Source organism: Diachasmimorpha longicaudata, chromosome 11 (genome assembly GCF_034640455.1).
Source record: "Diachasmimorpha longicaudata isolate KC_UGA_2023 chromosome 11, iyDiaLong2, whole genome shotgun sequence".
Classification (NCBI taxonomy): domain Eukaryota; kingdom Metazoa; phylum Arthropoda; class Insecta; order Hymenoptera; family Braconidae; genus Diachasmimorpha; species Diachasmimorpha longicaudata.
In genome coordinates, this window is record NC_087235.1 from 4,498,247 (window position 1) to 4,518,641 (window position 20,395).

General features: G+C 39.4%; 1 protein-coding gene across 1 annotated transcript; it reads right to left on the bottom strand.

The window, feature by feature from the left end:
- Window positions 1–4,412: 4,412 nt before the first annotated feature.
- Window positions 4,413–8,862, bottom strand: LOC135167127 (uncharacterized). The gene is made up of 6 exons (XM_064129978.1): window positions 8,604–8,862; window positions 8,296–8,511; window positions 7,416–7,589; window positions 7,114–7,308; window positions 6,428–6,870; window positions 4,413–6,196 (listed from the first exon to the last, which is right to left on the bottom strand). The coding sequence occupies exons 1-6, from the start codon at window positions 8,860–8,862 to the stop codon at window positions 5,843–5,845; spliced, it is 1,641 nt and encodes a 546-aa protein (XP_063986048.1). The 3' UTR covers window positions 4,413–5,842.
- Window positions 8,863–20,395: the final 11,533 nt, after the last annotated feature.

Sequence of the window (20,395 nt, forward strand, 5' to 3'; positions counted from 1 at the left end):
AAATAATAAATAAGACTGTGTCTTATCATAAATCTTTGACATTAGAAGCCGAAAAGTGATTGAACCGTTTAAAAACATAAAATAAAAATTAATCAAATCGCCTACAAATATTTATGCTATGGTATAATTTGCATGTTCATGATTAAAATTTAACTAAAACTATTCTTATCAACGACATCTGCAGTAATAAAAATAATGGTAGTTACAGTAACAATACTGATGATGAGGCAGTAAAACTTTTACGTCTTCAGCTAAAATGTTTCTTTTTCTTTCAACTCGTTCATAAATACTCCTCTCCAGATCAATGGCTTTTGTTGCTATTTTATGCAGTCACGTTGTATCACAGATAAGAATGGCGATACCCAGATAAATAAAACAATAAAAAAAAAAATCATTCGAAGGATGTACATCTTATCTCGCGAATGAAATATATTGAAGTGACGTGTGTGATTGAAAAATGATTAATATCTTTTTTATTGCTCTCCATTTGTGGATGAAAACAGGGCGCGAACTCAACCATCAACCATCCATCCTCGGGTATTGGACTTGCCACTGATATGTCGCTCTCATTCCTCTTCTATTTGTTATTATTTTCTTTCACTACCTGTAGCCACCAACGCACACGCGTCTCGGCGTCGCCACTGGCTCCGATCCAGATAAATTATTGCCGCTCGCACCGGCATGGCCGATGTCAGGTGAAAAAAGGAGGAAAAAACCATCGCCAGGAAAAAACAGGAAGAGGGAGGGAGAGGGAGAAGGAGGAGGACCCATTAGAAATTATAAGCCGTCGCGCGAGGAAATGTTGGAAGAGAGAGAGAGAGAGAGAGAGAACCAGCGGTTGAGAGGGGGAGGGGGGGGGCATGCACATGGTGGTCGGGAGAACGACTTTTTGTTGAATGATCGGTAAACGGCGAGTAGAGTGAAATCCAACCGATCAAAGCTGTGGACTGACTGTTAATGCACATGCATTTGTACGTAACTGCACACCAACCAACATTCAACAACAGCTTGCAGTCTCACCCACACATGTGTCCCGTACAATACACATTTTCTATAAATTCCGTGGAGTTGTCGATCGCATGATGAATGAGACCCATTGAAAATTCCCGGCGATCAATCTAATTTAAATGATTTTATTTATTCGCCAATTTTCAATGATAATAAACTTGGTAGGGGAGGGAAAAAAAATGAATGAATTTGTAAGGGGAATGGGACATTTTATAGGAACAACTGAGGGGAAACAACGTGACTGCCGTCTCTCGTACTCGAGATGAGAACGAAGACGACGATAAATTGTCATTCGTGACAAACTGGGCACGCGAGGAAGTCAACAGAAGTTCCCTGCGTGCAAGTGTCTGTTAGAGTCCTCATTGCTACGACTGGGGGCTCGGAGGTGATGTCTCCGTTGCCTCGTCGTTGTACGGTAAGGATCTACAGCGATAGATCAAGCCACATGATCGACTGACACGGCTTACCCGGCTCCATGTCCCTCGGATGAATTTCGAAGGAATGCTAATGGTGAACTTCACCGAGTTGGTGAGCGCCTTCTTTGGAGATAGGCCATTGTATATTTTCCGTTTATGAGATTACAAATATGGGACGGATTTCTACCGATTTTTCTCGCGAAAATTTGCAACTAAAGTACCACGATTTATCGGGCAGTTATTGGTGGTAATGATGATAACTTGGTGACTGCGGTTTTTTTTATTTAATGAGTTTTACCGACTTGCAATATATTAGTACTCAAGTGATGCACTTCAAACCTAATCAGAAGTCCCCGGGAGTTACTCGACTTCAGAGACAAAGGGTTGAAAAAATAAATACGTCCCTGAAGTAAACGGATATTTGGCAAAAATAATATTTTTTCTCAGTGAAGTGGCAAAACATATTTCGCTGCGTGCATTTTCCGTGGAATGCGTTACTTCTCCCCCCGAGGATTTAGTGCGTCATCTCGCATGCCTCTTTGTCTTCCTATATAAACTGAAAGGCCAGGATTATATGTGGAATGCCGTTGGGCCCGACGTCGCCGTTGGCCCGTATATAGGAGCCGCGTATTGATTGGATAACAAATAGAATTGGAAAAAATTCATTTTACAATCGGACCCCTGGAAAATCTTTGGAAGGTTATCATTGGTTCGCCGGCTTTTGAACACTTCATGATACGTTTCATGATTGTTCATGCACACGTATCATAAACAAAAAAAGGGGAGGAAAGAAAAGTGAAGCGAAAGATGAAATCAAAAATGAAAACCACTTGTCCATAGTTAGCTGTTGGGCACTGGGGAAGAGGTGACTGGTCGTTAAGGCGGCTTCTCGTCGTTCGTTCAACTCAAACGCTGGGGTCCTTCACGTGTCTGAACCTGCTGCACCTATCTTCTTCTGTCGTTCTTCTGATATAATTGGTCTTACATTTACGCCCACACCTGGATTTTTTGCAATCTCCACAAGTGCTTTCTTCTTTATCACGGATAATAACATTAAAATTACCACGTGATCATTATATTTGCGGGTAACGCGTATCTCTGAAAATTCATACGTCTGATGGAAGGGGCGTCAATGACCCAGTCATTGCCACTATTTACCTTCCACGTATTGCAAAATGGTGGAGTGCGGATATTTTTAGAATAATTGGGGAATCAAATGTGTCAAAAATAATTGTCTTGATTATGTACATTCATATAAAACAATTGTTTCATCAAATTTAATTGCTAGGAAATTGAAAAGAAAATTGAAGTGGCCAGTATTTGGGGCTTGTAAATAACTGGAGGAAAAATGAGATATCTTCAGGTAGACATCGGCCTTGTAAAGTGCTCCACATTCCATTGATAGACCCGCCAAACTCCTCGTCACGGAATAATTGATGGAATTGTTTTACTCAATTAGTGGAATATTTCATAACCCTTCACCCGAAGTGAGCGTAATAATTGCATGAAAATTGATCGCCCGAGTCGATACTCGCTCTCGTGGCCCGAAAAATTCGAGAGTTGTATACATTTATAATAAACGCAAGTCACAGTTATTCCTGTGGATGTAGCATTACTTATCAGCCCTGTACAACAGTAGTCAACGTATTTTAGGGTTACCTTTGTAGAATCAGGTCATTTAAGGAGACGAGACCAAACGGTTCGACAGACGTCAGCGGATGAAAGACTAATTTTGGACCCTTCAATTCCTCGGTCCTAACTTTTGTCGACATCGAGAGAAAAATCGTTTAAAAATTACGTTAAAAATTACGTGTTCCGTAATCTGCGCGTCAAAACAATATTTTGTAAAAATTACCGAACAATTACGCATTTTAATCGAATATTAGTTTGACCAACAGATTATGGAACAGGTACGTAATTTCTAAACAATTTTTCTCTCCGTGGAGGTGTCGGCCCTTCGTTGGTGTAACAGCAATACATTTTCACACCATCTATGAATTTTACGTGTACCATCCCAGTTCCATGACCGATGCATACCACAGAGTTTTGTTGGTGCTACAACTGAGACCGCCTACGACGAGACCACTAGCTTTATTTGGCAGAGGAGAAACAGCTAGTTGTACTCACTGTACACTTCGATTAGGCGTACTTACCAATGATCTGGTTACAGCTAAGGACACGCCAAGTTTCCACGTCCATGGGGTATCAGCCTGTTTTCTTTTTCCCTCATTTTTTCTCCAGCCCGATGTTTTTATCGTCTCCCTGACGATTTTTTATCACGATAATCATTCAAGAATTATCCTAGTACCCATTATTTTCAACGAGTCAATATAGCCGGGTGAGCCAGCTCTATATACGGATGACTTCTTGCAATAATTAATTTTCCATCAACTGTATCGACTTTTCCAGTAATTACTATGTCAACGAGGGAAACATTCATTGAGTAAAATGTATGGAGAGTGTTTTTTTTTTTCAATTATTACGCGTATCTCAAGTAACACTCGTTGCCTAAAACGGTATGTCTTTACTTCTTTGGACAAATCTATAAAACATTAGTTTGCCCTATACGTGTCTTCAATGATTGGAACTCACGAGTTCTTGTACCTAACTGACATGGCTATGAAACTTGCTTCCCAGGTAGGAAAAAACGAATGGGCCAACCTTGGTACAAGCACGGCCGCCGAGCTGCCGTAGCTCGGCACCCGGGCTCCAGCCAAACTCGCGCCGAACTTGGCTAGACCCTGGGATGATAACACGGGGCCAGGCCTGGGACCGAACTTTGGCCAGACTTCGGTCGCCGTACTTTGGCCGCACTCTGGGCTTACCATTCGGCCCGAAATTGGCCCAGACCTATTGCCGAACTTTGGCCGCATTCTGGGCTGACCATTCGGCCCGAAATTGGCCCAGATTTACGACCAGAGCTGTGGCCAGGCTCCAACCGTTGCCTGTATTGGGTTCAGAATCACCAATAAATATATGAACGGTATATCTGATAAGCAGACATGTATTTATTACCTTCAACATTATACAGAAAACAGTTTTATTATGTGACAAAACTTATATTTAAATTTATTAAATCTATTGACAAAAAAACTCAGCCAATCAAAAACTTTTTTCCTCCTATCGACATAGTACATGTTTTCATCCGATTTTGGTTGAACAGTTAAAGATATGCAGTGTTTGTATCTCCAATTTTCATGAAAGATAATCACAACTATGAGATTTTTCCGCGAACAGAATATGAAAACTCAAAAAAATGATTGCAGGTATAAATTGTAGAAAAATCTTTTGTGGATTATTTTCATCCGCTTTTAAAATAAATAATCTACGTAGATCATTTGAATCCGAAATTTAATACGACATACCATATTAAGTCTTAATAAACTCTCTCTTACAATCTAATAATATTAGCAGTCAGTCTTCAGAATTCGAAGATTGTATTAACAAAATATCCAACAAAATAACGCACCAATGTTATTTTTTAAATTAGTAGTTTAGAATTGATAAATTATCGTGCTTCAATTCAAGCATGAAAACAGTCATTATAATAGCAATATTATGGATAATTTATTCCGCTATGGATGATAAGAATTAATTCTTATATCCATAGACAATTGCTGATACGAATTATCCTGATAAGAATTATTTTTTCATCTCGGAAAGACGTCCTTTTTTTACAATAATGTCTTCTCCATCTGCAACTCCGGAACACAGAATGATATTTAGTTGCATTGATTGTGTGCTAGTTCTATATAATATTGCTTATTATATTCACTCTTTCAAACAAACTTAGAAATATAAAAAAGTCTTGGATAGGATTACATATAACTAATTAATTTCAACCCTTAAATTTGAAATCTTTGGGGAATATGGACGCAGTCCGATTGTGAAACTTCAACCTTATAAATATTATTTGACTTGAATCACCAAATACTGAAAACAGCTCTCAATGGCTGAAATTACTTTCATTAGAATTTTTCTTAAAAATTAAAAATCCACTTATTATTTTTCCCTTTAAACTTTTGGACATAATATTTAATCCCTGAACCAACAACGGATATTTATTCCCGTGATCTAACTTATGAGGAAATGACATAGAAAATACTTTATTATGCTAAGATACATCACATTTTCCAATTGTTATTTCCATCTTCTGGATTTCCGACCTCGCCAGGAGAAATATAATAAATATAATTAATACTTCAATGACAGCCGAATACTAAACAATATTCATATATTAATATATATTCTGCCCAATGAAACGCCTCGCGATAAAAATATATTGATAATATAAACTTTTCCTATTAATCGTACCTTTTATCAAGAATATCACAACTAATACAATTACGAAAATGAACTAATGGAGTCATATTAACACAGTGATTTTACAATTCCATTTATCCCGGAAAAATGAAGTATTATCGATTGGTATCAAAGGAACAAACTGAATTATTCTCGTTATGATGACTTGACCCGCGTTGTCGTTCCTTACGCCCACCCTCTCGATCGCCAGAACGTGACAACCAAGTACTTACTTCTGACATTATCTTCTTCTCATCAGTGCTGGATCCTATTACCTCAATTATCACATCAATCAGTACTTTGCATACTGTAGTGTTATAAAAATTTTTCTTTTTCTTTCCGCCAGCTTCCTTATTTCCGTAACCAGAATAGTGCAGTGACACTGTCTTCCTCAGAACCGCAGATAGGATAGTGGAAACACATATTTTCATCTCTTTTTTATTGCTTATCAAAACTCTCATGAATAATCGCTAAAAATAAAAGAAGGGAAATTTTTTTGAATTTATGAACATGAGAAGACATCTTTGGGCTCATCGCCAGCGGGTTGGTTCTATAACCAAAGCGTTCCAGTGACGTAGACTTGAGTCCCGGTGATGAAAGATTTTTTCATCACCAGAAAACGAACCCAGTGCATGTGTCACCGCCCAATTTATTGATTTTACATAAAAAAGAAGAAAAACGATCAATTTCAGATATATTACCAGTGTTTCTACGAGATTTGGGTCCGTTGTCAATATCGCTTCGTATTCCTGGAACTTATCATCCATTTCAAATGGTAGTGGCGTAGACATCTGCTTCTGTATTTCAAGCAAGCTAGGACCAGAAGCTGGGGCTAGATTAGTGCCAATGATTGTGGTCTTGAGCTCATTCATAGACTGCTTTAAATCGTAAGCCATCCTGCGTCTTAAATTTTCGAGCTTTTCATCTAATTGCTGATCAAAGTAATCTCGAAGGGAGTTCAGGATTCGACGTTCATTATCAGCATAATGACTAGATGACAACTGGTTTTGTGGTCCCAGCATTTTTGGCATCTTAGCAGGGGGTACCATCATTGATCGTGAAGTTTTTGGAGTTCCTGGGCTCACAATCGAATTCAATCCGTCTTCAGCGCGTGTAGTAGACGATGCACGCCTTTTTCGGTTACCTTATGAAATTAAAGGAGGACCAAACGATATAAATTGATGGGTAGCAGCATCAGATGAAAAAAAAACTACCCAAGCCCCCACCAAAAATATATAATATAATCTAATTCTATATAAGTTCCGAATTTTGTAAAGAATGTTCAAAATATAAATTGGACCATTTTCAAATATTTATAAATATAAATTTTTTCATGCGGGAGGAACTTGGCCGATGATTGGTCATGGAATATCCGAGCCGATTTTACCTGAAGCGTTATGGACTAGTGGTGAAGGAGGTGTCAAATGAAGTTCTTTTCTTGTATTTCTCGCTGAGTCCATCGATTTTGTAGGTGACTGCAGAATTCCATCGGAGGAATCATTGCTCTCAGATTCATCAGTTTCGACGTCTTTAAGCAAAGTAATATTCTTCCTTGACCGCTGTTTAAATGATAAACATGCACCTGGAAATTATTGAAAATGATGATTTATCCCTGACCGGATCATTTAATTAACACGAACTTAGAATTACGTGCTACAGTCCCATATTACCTCAAAATTGATTTATTACCTGTTGGTACAGATCGCGATTTACTCGACATTTGCAAAAAGCCAGAATTATTTTGAGCCTTTGAGGCTCGAATCTCCTCAGGATTAGCTATAAGACAATCATGATTTTCGTCTTCAGAGTCAGATCCACTCTGGTAAATGCTTTGAAATCTTGTCTTTGGTTTTGCTTGTATACCTACGAAATTTTACAAGTTTGTAGTGAAGTAGTAACACAACGTAAGTTGTCTCCAGCCTTTGTTTTTTATAGCTATTTCAAAGTGGGGAAAGAATGCATGCATTTGAAAAAATATTTTTTTTGTAGAACCTATCGCTCCTACAAAAAAGGTTTCTATCAAAATTTTACCATTTTCCGTAGATGTTCACTTTGATTTACCTCTTCACAACAGAATTATAATGCTTTCCTACATAAGAGATGGTGGGGAAAAATGGAACGTTTCTCGTCCCCTCAACATTCCAATGCTTTTATGTATAAACAATCATATCAAGTGTAAATCATAAATTTTCCACTTTATCTTGTTCGCACGTAGTGATTTCTGTTAGCGACTCAATTTTTTGATGAGTAAAGAATTGCAATAAAAAAAAATAACCTAATATTTTTCGACCACAACATAATAAAAATTTTCTTATAAAATCATTCAATGCGATTCTCTCTTAAAACGATGTTTCGAGACAAATACACATGTAATGACTGCACAGATACATAATTAATATTTATTTTGTAAAAGATTTCAAAAATTCGGTCAATCTAATTCCCAATTTAGGGAACGATGGGTCTTTTGATGTTAAATACGAGAGTTGAATAAATTGGGGATGAATAATTGGGGTTAAGAGTGGTTATAATTGTTGATAATTGACTTTTACTTCATATTAACAGGACTTACCAGACTTTGGAGTTTGATTTCTAGGTGGAATCGGGATTTTAGTACTAAAGATGTTGTTTAGTTGAGACTTTGATGCAGTTAAGGGTTTTGCTGAAATTTTTGCTTTCGAGGAAGTTTCGGACCTCCCCCCCTTTCGATCATTTTCACCATCGGTTGTCTCACAGTTGAGAGTTACTTGGGCCTTTTTTAATCTTCTGCGACCCTGATCCAAATCAGCTGAACACAATCAACATATGATCCTTTAATATTGAAATGAACCCATCGAGCAATTCATCAAGTTATAAGTGGAGTCATTTCAATTTTTGTACCTGCTCCGGTGATGAAGCAAAATGGATAACTTTGCCAAGAGTCCTTGGGCGAGTGCAATTTTTCCAAGTAGTCGTCAAGTAGATGATATTCAGTTGTCGGTGGGAATTTACAGGTGTCTTCTTCTGCACTATTAAACCATTTTTTCGGCACCAAATCAATGCATGGTAGCCCTTTTTCGTTTTTCTCGAGAAATTCGATGACTGCGAATGGTTCGCTGAGATTTTTTGGATCGCGAGATGGATGTGAGGTTTCCGACATTTTAGGTTATGAAAAAAAATCACGATTCGTACAATTGAACCTGGTGTTTTCGAGTAGTTTCATATAAACTGATAACTTTGCAGAATGATGCATATAGCTTATTATTTAACAGAAAAAATTGCGTTTCTATTTCCATGTGTTTTGAACGGTTTTTTGTCATCACCCCACTGATGCTTCTTTTTTAGCGCCACTATTCCTTCAAAACGATTATATCACAAATATCTGTCAAACACTTAACACACATTTAATTCACATTAAATTCTCACTTCTTGTAATTTACCGTCAACTTAGTTGGTGAAATCCGAATTTGAGACAAAAAGCCCGATAAACGGATGATACGAGCAATTATGAAAGGTTATGTACACGGACGCCAGATCTAACCGATTTATGTCCCACTTGCATGTAACGACTCCACTATTGAAATTTTCTAACGACCTCGATGATCGGATTTTCATGTCGATTGTTGATTTAAAACATAAAATTGTTTGTTTCTTCCACAATTTTAATCACGAGTTCAACTAAAACATATACCCTCATTCATATACCCTCTTACCAAAAAAAAACTGCATTTCACAATGCGAACAATTTTTACGTTATTTTCTAGTGGAGGAGGGATATGGCGTATTGTCGTCCAGTTACATTTAATAAAGCACATTTGTGTTTAATTTTGTGTGCCTTCTTACATGTCATTTCAGCTGCCCAGGACTTAATGTAGAATATTCCTACTCGACTGGAAAAGTCTGGATAACTAAACGCCTCTTCCCTACTACTTTCCTGGTGTCCGAAAATATATATACCAGTAAGATCATCACAAATTTTGGATTTTCCTGATTTAACGAGAATTTGTGAAATTACGAAAACTTTCTCAATATCTAGGAGTACCACGTTATTTGGATGACTTGTCGTCAAGGTTAGACCATTGATGTTGATCATATTTGATGTTAAATGAATTTCCCCATCAATTATCATCGTTGTAGGCTTTCTCGCGATAACCCAATCACTCAGTATGTGTTTCTGATTAATTACCATGGTTCCTCCAGACTCCATCTCAGTTAGTCTGTTGATAATTTGTGTGAGTGGTTTTATCGAAGAATGAACGAGTTTTTTAAATAAACCAATGTAACTCTCTCCCCAAAACGCTGAGAGCTCATTCAGAGGAATTTTAAAGTATTGGGCATCATTAGCAACGTGGATGATACTATGCCAACTGAGAACTTGAGCCCCTTCATCATTATAAACATCAGGTAACGTCTCGAAACAAATTTTTAGCAGAGATCCAGCATATTCACTCAAATCCTTAACGAATTCCTTACTGTTTAAAATTCTGCTAGCAAAGACAAATAATGAGAAATGACAACGTAAAGGTTTCGGTAAGAAATCTTGTAACACGACGATACCACAATAATTAAGGAAAAACTTGAATTGTGATGCTTTCCATCTTGAGATATTATTCACATCAAATTCTTTCCTTTGAAATTCAATAGGGATATCGGCTTTTAATGACCTCATAATACCATCAAGCCGACGAACATCAGCTAATTTGATCCTCTGGGCTGAACTTCTCGTTAGCCATTTATCCAGCAGCCATTTCATATTACCAGAATAGAATAAATGCATTAAATCTAATGGCACTTGTTTTGTCAGATCGAATCTATCCAAAGAGAGCAGCGGGGACACAGAACCTTCATAATGATGTTCTGGTTGAACTCGCGTCTCGTAGGATACTTTAGTGCGTAAATTTGCATTGGTCACTGGATATATGCGTTTTCCTCGTCTTCCACAACCTACTGTAATGCCCTTGGTGAAACACCTTCCACAGGCATAGAAGGCTCCAGGAGCTTTGTGGCAGCAAATGAATGCTCGAGCTGGCGAATCAGCCACTATTGCTACAATTTTCACCTCAAAAACCTTGTCATCAATGCGCAAACCATTTTCTTGGAGTTCATTGGCCTCTTCAACAAAATCAGTCATGAATTCTGTGGCTGATAATGGTTTCCCATCCCCACAATAAATCGCGGCAGCAAAGGGTTTGGTAGTGTAATTTGGATGCTGTATTTTTATTGAAATTGGCCAAATTTCCTTCTTAGCATTCCGGTATACCTGCATACCGTCAATATGAACCAGAAGAGAAATGTCGTTTTCTCGATAAATTTGAGTTGAAATTATTTTTCTGAGTCCCGAGGCGATTCCCAAATAAATGAATTCACCTGGAATCTCATGAACTCCTCTCATGGTTGTTAGGTGTCTGCAATGGGGAGTTTGCAAAAGCTGCCGTGTAGTCTTGGGTATTGATGTGTAACCTTCACTTCTTAAAATGGCTAACAATTCATCGATTGCTTCTGCTGTTGTAGCTCTTCTGAATTTCACTGCCCATTGATTAATTTTTTGCTCCATTCCCCGCGGTTCCAATTTGTCCAGAGTTTGTGTATTCTTGTCTCCAATGCTGTCAGTGAATACTTTGTTGAAATCATTGTCAATGTCATCTGAATCACCATCACAACCTGAGCCCCCAAGAATTGGTTCATCCCTGTCTCCAACGCTGCTATTGGATTCACTGATGCAATCATTAAGATGCTTATACGAGCCACAATCACCATCACCACCCGACCAACTATCACCACAAGCACTAGCATTATCATCGAGATGTCGAACATCGACATCTCCACTAATTTGATCCACAATAGATCCACTACGGATAGTTATTTCATTGGCTGTTGGCAAACTAACCTCTTCCTCATCGGCATTATTGCGTTCACTGTAATCCGGAGTTTTTTCTTTAGCGCCTTCTACGTTTACAGATTCTTTTTTCTTCAGTTGATGAAAATGTCTGTATTTTTTAACCCGTGAATATGAACTCTGAGACATATTACAATAGTAAAAGAGTAATATTAAAATAATAAATTGCCGCACACGACACTCATGTCTACTGCCACAATCAGACTACTCAACACGCCATCTTACGGGCTGTTGTCATAGAATGTGTGGTATACGGTGATATCCACGCATATTTTCCCCTGAAATAGTATGTTCAGAAGAAATAATGGTACCTTCGGAAGAAGGAGAATCAAAGGACGAAAAATTTAGTGAAGGAACATTCCCCATGAGAATTCAATTTTTGGAATGCTGTTCCATATGGGACCCAAGCCTGGCAAACCATGCCCCTTGTCTGCCTGGCCATGTCTCGGGGCAAGCTTGGTGACCCAAGCCTGGCAAGCCATGCTCTTTACCAGTCTGGCCATACCTCGGGTCAAGCGTGGTTGCCCAAGCCCGGCAAACCGTGCTCTTTGCCAGTCTGGCCATACCACGGGCCAAGCTTAGTGACCCAAGCCTGGCAAGCCATGCTCTTTGCCGGTCTGGCCATGCCTCGGGCCAAGCTTGGTGGCCCAGATCTGGCAAGCCAGTCTCGTGCCAGACCTGGCCCGTTTCGTGGACATTGGCATTTCCTACCTGGGTTCACAGCTGCTCGGTTAAGTACGAAAGCCGCCCTTGACACGCACATTCCTGGAAATAATTAATTACAGATCGGCTAAAAATTTTCAATTATACGATTGACTTTATTCGAGTTAATTAATTGTTATGTAGCTGCTAATCTTTCCGGCGTTCAACAGTGATATAAAAAAACTTCATTACTTGAGTTTTCATTATTTGTTTTCGCAGAAATGACAGAGCTGTAAAAGGATTCATTCTGAGTCGAGTATGGGAGCCGGTGTATTTGGAGAATTGCAATAATTACGGGAATTGCAGGTAATGATATGGAGCAATTTTCCAGTTGATAAGTGATGGAGTAGAGTCGACGGTAAAAGTACTTTCTGCTCGATTGCGGAAAAAGGGTTCGTGGCACGCCTACGTCAAATTGTAAATCCATTTATTCATGCTAGCATCTACGCAGAGTATTGTATTCTGGTGAGAAGCCCGCCAGTGGTCCAGACAACGTAGACAATGCACGTGGGCGGGCAAGAGGGCTTGCTCTCAGTTTGACGTTCGTATGCCATGAAATTTCCCCAACGACAATAATGCTGAATATTAAAATATTGTTACTCTTTTCCGTCGGGCAATTCAAGCGACAACTAGGGAGTTGTTTGCCAGGGAATTGTCTATTGTAAAGTGAAAGTGCTCGTGCATTGCTAAAATGCACTGTCATAATTGTATATAATGAAGCTTGATTGATATAAGTACTGTAAAAGTCTCATTAAATTTGTTCCTTCTCTCCTGAACAACTCGATGCAATTGAGAGGTTTTATTTTTCCTTTAATTCAACAGCTGTTTAGATCATCCACCCACATTTACCTCTGTACGGAGAGAAAAATTGAAAATTACCTACTCGTTCCGTAAACTGACAGTCAAAAGAGTATTCGGGAAAAATTACAATTTGTCTCCGTCACTGTCAGAAAATCGGCAGACCCTGAGGTGCAAAGACCTTTTACATTTCTTCCTACCTTTCTTCCTCAGGGGGTGTTGGTGATGGAATGTAAATATCCCACACGACCAATAGGTTTTATGGTTATTGCCTAATGGCGACGTCGCGCAAATACATGGACGGATGGTACTTCGAGTTATCTTCTTACATTGGTGCGTTGAACAATTTAAAAGAAACAAAATTACCAGGAGAGGGAAGAAAAGGGACACTTCATAGAGCAATATATTAAAATCAATATGAACGCGCAACAAATCAAAGCAACGTCGACACTAAATTCCTCCCACGTTTCGCTCCATTTAGTGCTACAACGTTTGACTAAAAAAAATTCTCGTGGCAGCGCTGTGCCGGTCATTTTTTTCTTCTTTCATCAGACATTATTATTATTATTATCATGATGGTTGTATTTGTTTTTATTATTTTATTTGACACCCACAATGTGCTGTGGATAAGAGTCTTTTCCACGCAGTTATAGATTACGCGTGCCGGGCGCGCGCGCTACCACATATGTCTATATATATATACATATATATGTATAGATAGATATATATATACGTATATATATCTCTGCACGTATATATGCTAATGTTCGTGTTCATCTAACACGGCACGTAACACACCACCAACGGCCAGCCGAGAGCGCCGCTCAGGCACGTCTCACCACGTCCTTGTAAGGCCACTTGCCTTCCAGCGGCAGTTCCAACAAGTCCTCTCATAGACGAGTTTGGTTTTGATACGTGTATAGGAGCTATCACTAATACTAACGACCACAATGTGTGCTGTACATATTGGAATGCCTAGACACTGGTATTTCAGAGGCTACACTTGATATTCGTCGACGGTCAGTACAATTTATTTACTGTTTGTTCTAAAAATGGGGAGAGACAGAAATTGATAGGATTTAACAATGTCCTGTTGACATTTCTAATGTTTCAGCATTGGCTTTTCTGCTTTCATACAGGGAGAGAAAAATTCTTTCAGAATTACGTGAATGTTCGGTAATTTGCCAGTCGAAATGGTGTTCAGTAAAAACGGAACAGTTATGCATTTTTTCACTGGATGTTCCATAATTTTTCTGGAATATTTTGGACTTTTTCCTGGCGTGTAATTTTTAAAGAAATTTTACCTCTGTATTGGGCAACGGCGACCGGATTATTTAGGGAGTGATGGGGGTAGAAATCTCCCTGGATTAGCCCTGGAATTTTTTTATAAATATCTCTTCATGCAGGTACTTCTGCAATCGGTAAGCGAACTTGAATTCCTTTTTTTTCTATTTCTCTCATCCGCGTGGGGGTTTCGCTTGCACCGGTCCACCGGTTGTCCTTTGAACTCCACTGCTGGTAATTCGAGGAGGTATTTACCCGAAGAATCTCCCTCATGTCCTTCTCAACTTCCCTTATCTCGCGTAAAAATCGAAAGATATATTTCAGCGTGACGCTTGACAGCCATTTCAGGAAATTTCCGGAGAACTGAGGACTTTGCCCTCCCAGCGAGGTGTGTTAACCACTAGGTGTAAGAGGTTCATGTATACGGGTCAACAGCTGACTGTGACACATACACGTGAATCAAGATATGTACATTCAAGTGAAATATTCCCCCGCTGTTTCAATCTCTCATCACGATAATCATATTTGATGGGACAGCACTCACTGCTGGAGGGGAGTGAAAATAATGGAATTTCAATAGAATTTCAATAGTAATTGGAGTTGTCACTTAGGTGCAGTAATGGGCCTATTAGCATACTAGCACAGCACCACAGTACGACTATTAATTCGTCGTGTAGGACAATGGAGATATCGTCGCACAGTTATGTACGACCAGAGCTATAATTTATAACACGCCTACACCAACATGCACATAGGGATATAGTTCACGTATGCATTGCGATATCTGAATGTCCACCCACGTAAAATCTGGCTACCACCCCTTGGTGCACCTCTTACATATACTCATGAACACAAGGGCCTCTTGTGTGACAAGCCAGTGAGATCAGTTTTGGCTGGAACAGCACACACGGGGACTCGGTGCAACCACAACTGGTTGCGAGACGAACTCGATGCAGCCTTGTGCGTCCCAGCCAATTGTCGTTTATCGTCGCACAGTGGATTTACGGTTCCGTTTACAACGTACAGCATTACTGATATCGTCCCACTGGGGCAACTCGCGCTGCAACGATTCATCAAAACCCTATCAGCTATATATTTCGCATTGGACAGCTTTACCAACCTCCTCAGAAAGCATGAGAGGCGAGAGGAGGCGATATTTTCAGTGATATGGATCAAAGTCCCACGATCGACTATTACGATTTTGGACCCACCGGCTTTCCTTCTTTTTATCGCACGTGGAGAGCAATTATTTGAAAGATACGTGTCTGTTCCGTGATATGACAGTCAAAATAATATTCGATAAAAATTACCGGTGAATTGCGAATTTTTTGACGGAATTTTTAGGAATAAGTCCAGAACGTTCCGGAAAGGAGAGAATTTTCAGTAAAAAATGCGTAAATGTTTCGTAAAGTTTACCGAATATTTTGACAAATTAATTAGGGAATAATTTATAAATTGATTTGCCAAGAGGTCTGTCGTGCATAATTTTGATTGTTGATCATTTCAATTTTCTGATTTTTTCCATTTTCCTCTCGTCTCGATTTTTTTTCCTCTAGCACTTTGTACACCTGCTCATGCTATTGCACTCGTCGCGTCTGACGTAAAGTACATCAGGATTCCTTGAGGAAGATATAATACCCATAATACCATACTCGGAATAACCAAACCAGTGTATGTGATATCCATATGTATTCACGTATACTTGGATATAATCCACAGATATAAGAAAAGACAGAGATTATAAATAGTAGTTGCGGTAGCACACAACTTGCCATGCTGCGATGACGCTATTATAAGACAACCGCAAACTTGTCAACGGCATATACGTTGAGTACCAACGAAGTGGTGAGAGGGCAGAGAGTTCTGCCAGAGTGTTTTGTTCATCGTGCGATTTGCGACTGCTATCGGTGGAGTCGGGGTATGACAGGAGATCTCAGATAGACAGGACTATTTCAGTTAATCCTCCGTGGAAATTTTTCCAATTACATTTGTACCCTGAGATATCTGATGAAAAGTATGGAAAAGAAATTTAGAGCCCCTGTAAAAATTACGGAACGGTTACGCATTTTTTCAGTGAACTTTCAGGAAAAAGTCCAAAACGTTCCGTAAAAAGTACACTGAGAGAAAAAAAAAAATTTTGCCAAATATCCATTTGCTTGAGAAAATTATTTATTTTTTTAATTCTTTTCTGATACCGAGTAATTCCCTGATAATACTGATTAAGTTTGAATTGCGTTACTTATATTGTTCTAGCACATGATCATGTTAATTATAACATAGAAGAAATACAATTTTCAAAAATAATGGATATTTGGAAAAAATATTTTGTTTTCCGTTTATGAAACGTTCATTGAAAAAATGCGTAACTGTCCAGTAACTTTTACTGAATACTCTTTTAACTTCCATATTACGGAACCCTCCGTGTTCCTTTCCACCCCGTCCTCAAAATCCCCTCCCAAAAAATAACCGAAATCTTCCAGTGTCAAAATGCCGATAAATTATTCCCAGCAATATATTTACCCACCCCTCATTATCCCACAAAGACTTTCCGTATAAAATACGAATACCCTAATGGGCCTCTCATCTCTATTCGTACAAATCGTCAGTGTCTTTTCACCCTCAGCTGATTATGACATGTTGGTAACGTCTGTGGGGAATCCATACCTCGTGTTCTAGCCACCGGAACGCCATTTGCTCGACTAATGACTCGCGGGCTTTTCGCGCTATGCTGACTCGCTAGGCCGTCGACTTGTTTCACTTGATTTTTTTTCCTTCCCCACAAAATGTTTTTTTATCCTTCATTATTTACTGAATTTTAGGAGGCGTTGAAAACCAAAGACTTTTTGCTCGCCTGATGATTTTAATGAGAGACTTCTGAATTGTATTTGGCTCTGGAGAGACGGCCTGCGGTGTTTCTGAATCAAGTGATTCTTCCCAATGATATGGTCTCGCACGCACTCACGCTAGTATCGTACGCCCAATGCGAGTCAGTCCGAGCGTGCATAATGCGTTAGTGCTAAATTTACGTTCTGGCGACGTACATCTAGACTTTACGTGGGAGGAGTCCACCTCGAGACATCTGTAGATAAAATGCCCTCTTGTGTTTGTCATTTTTAGATGTATTAGTGAAAGGGCTTGCGCAACGGCTGACGATGCTGTTGCCACTTGACTGGCGATTTGTTAGGTCCAACCTTACGCGATGAATAATTGCTGTGGTACGCATATATCTTTATCGCTCTATCTGCATGATCTGTCAGTAACGAGCTTGGGATAAATTTAATAAATTAAGTCCTTCCCATTCACGAACCAATCGGAGGAACCCACCAAAAAATTTCCCCAAAAATTTCGGCACCAATTTATTAAAATCCAAAATTACCATAGGTTTCTCTTTGCGCTTGAGAATTAATAACACTTAGTAATCTACCCAAATGAACCTTAAGAAATGATTTCGCAAGCATGTGTATTACTGCTGGTGATGATGAACAAAAAAAAAATCTAGGAGTGTGCACAGCGAGAGAGTCACATTTACATGTAATTTATGCAGTCTAGAGTGGAAAGTGAGTTATCCTGCTTGCCGGGGGTCGAGAGTGCACGAGTGAAGGAGACAATTCGAATAAGAAAAAGCAACGGCAGAAGAAGAGGAAGAATAAGAAGACGGAGAGAGGGGAGATCAAATAGAAGGTAGTTGGGATAAAAAGAGAGAGCACCAGGCGTTGGCAGCTGAGGGAGGAGAGGATCGAACAATGCACTGTCTCTGTATCACAGATATAAGTTAAAAGGAAAAATTAGAGCCGCTGGGAGTATGCGTTGCCGCCCTCGGTACGGCTTGATCTTGGTAGAAAACAGAGTGCGAGGTCATGCAGTGGCAGTGCAGCGAACGCAGCTTACACCGAGTGCAGCAGCGGCATCTCGTGTATCTCATGCCCCACACCATCAACTCGAATAATTCACATTGTCCGTTGTCTCTGTTTCTGGGCTTTTCTTTTGTTAATTATTTTAGGCACAGCGCGAGGAAAGAAAGCCTTACAGTGGAATAGATCGCGTGATTTTCACTCGCCTAATTTAAACCTCTGTGTGTCCGAACAGGGACGTTTTGCTCACATCATGGCATTCGCTATTTTCCCTGCATTACATGTAGGAGACTATATTTATCTTCGGTTTTTTAATGCCGTTACAAATGAAGCGTGAGCAGCGCTTCGGGAGCTCCAGGGAAATGATTACATGATTCTAAATTATTTTATCGCCAAATCATCACTTATTCAGAGAGAGGGGATTGCGAGAGCGCGAACTGATTGCAAATTATCGCCAATTGATCGTCAAAACGGCGATTTGGTCTGTGATTATTATGTGGTGCACTGGGTTTTTGATGTTTGGGGGAATTTTTGGGACTCGCAGTTGGCCGAAAAATGTCTTGGTACAGTATCTCTAGATCCATCTAACCCCTGACTGACACGATTATTATTGCTGAAAGTTTTATGGTATCTATTCTCTCGTTCGCTTAATCTGATGGCGGTGGCGCGCGCTGGGCAATTTCGAACAGAGGCGTCCCAGGCGCGCACCTTCAGACCAACGAATTAATGCTCCTGGTGTTCATGGGTCTCGCTCGCCATTCATAACCGTGAATGTTATTAGTGCAGATCGCAGTCCGATACCCGCGAGCGAACCTCGCCGCTTGCTCGTGTGGTTAAAATAAAGATGATGAATACCCGTATTCCCTCCCGCCTCTCGCCTCTCACTGTTATATACCTTCAGTATCCTGACATATACGGAGATTGATATCATTTGTGCTCCTCTAAGAATTTCAAATTATATGTGCATTGTTGGTTGCAACGTGGAATATCAAATGCTGAAAAAAATCATCGGGAAAATAGGGGGGCGAGTTGGGGAATGGATTTCATGAAGGAATGTGTACCTGGAGGGGGAGAAAAATTGTTTAATAATTACGGAAGCGTTCAGCACTTTTTCAGGAAACTTTCAGGAAAAGGTCCAGAATGTTTTAGAAAAATTATGGAATATTCAGGGAAAAATGGGGAACTGTTCCATTATTTTTAACGAGTATTATCTTAACTGAGCGTAATTAGACCTCCAAGGGATGAATGTCAGTTTTATTACAAAAATTACCCTCCCAAGTCTGTTTTTTCCAAAAAAACTTGACCTAAAAAGTGGTTGACTGTCATTTCGTCCCACCTTTCACCCTCCAGAGGTCTAATTTTTATCCAAAATTTATTTTCTTGGGGATGAAGGAGGACATTAATCGTCGGAATGATTACCCCACTGACATTTGAATTTTATTCAGACAATTTTTTAAAGTGAAACCAGATATTCGGATTTTCTTTGAATGGAGTATATTTTGATAAAATTACTGACATACGTATATGTAACAGCATTTTTCTTAGTCTTCAGTATTCGTAAAATGGAAGTGTCTTGTACGTTGGGACATTGAGTGATGTACAGAGTGGCTCGATTGTGTTTGCCTGGATTTGCACATGAGTACCCTGAACTTCTAAAATTAACAAAACTAATGGTGACGACAGAATAAATTCAGCTGCGAATGGATGTTGTTAATTCAGTTGAATTCTTTACCACGGGATAATAGGAAAATTTGTACTTTGTACTGGTGAAATTGAATTAATTTTCAGGTGTTTTTGTGTATCGTAAAGTTAAGTGAGAATGAATGTTAGTGCATGGACATTCTGGAGTTGATTGGGTGGTCTCGCGAGGAGAGGTCGATCGCCATCGATTTTTCGATCAGACCATCGTTCCATGTGTGAGAGCTGAGAAAAGCCTTACAACATTGCCCTTCGAAGTACACACAACTCGTTGGGCCATTAACTATTAATCGTGCGGATATGCATATTAGCTTCGATGCGTGGGCTCCTCTCATGATCGCGCGACTCGATCGCTAGCTTATACTATACATTTTCTCGGGAGATAATATTCCAATCGAAAGGTAAATGTGGATTACGAAATACAAGCCTGCATAATTTTCATTTTTTCCCGCGTCAACTAATAA

What these genes read in the sequence shown, in the direction of transcription:
- LOC135167127 (XM_064129978.1), bottom strand. Translation starts at nt 8,862, where the DNA reads ATGTCGGAAACCTCACATCCATCTCGCGATCCAAAAAATCTCAGCGAA. An exon ending in TTGCTTCATCACCGGAGCAG is followed by an intron (nt 8,512 to 8,603) that starts GTACAAAAATTG and finishes GATTGTGTTCAG; the next exon opens with CTGATTTGGATCAGGGTCGC. An exon ending in CAAATCTCGTAGAAACACTG is followed by an intron (nt 6,197 to 6,427) that starts GTAATATATCTG and finishes TTTTATTTTTAG; the next exon opens with CGATTATTCATGAGAGTTTT.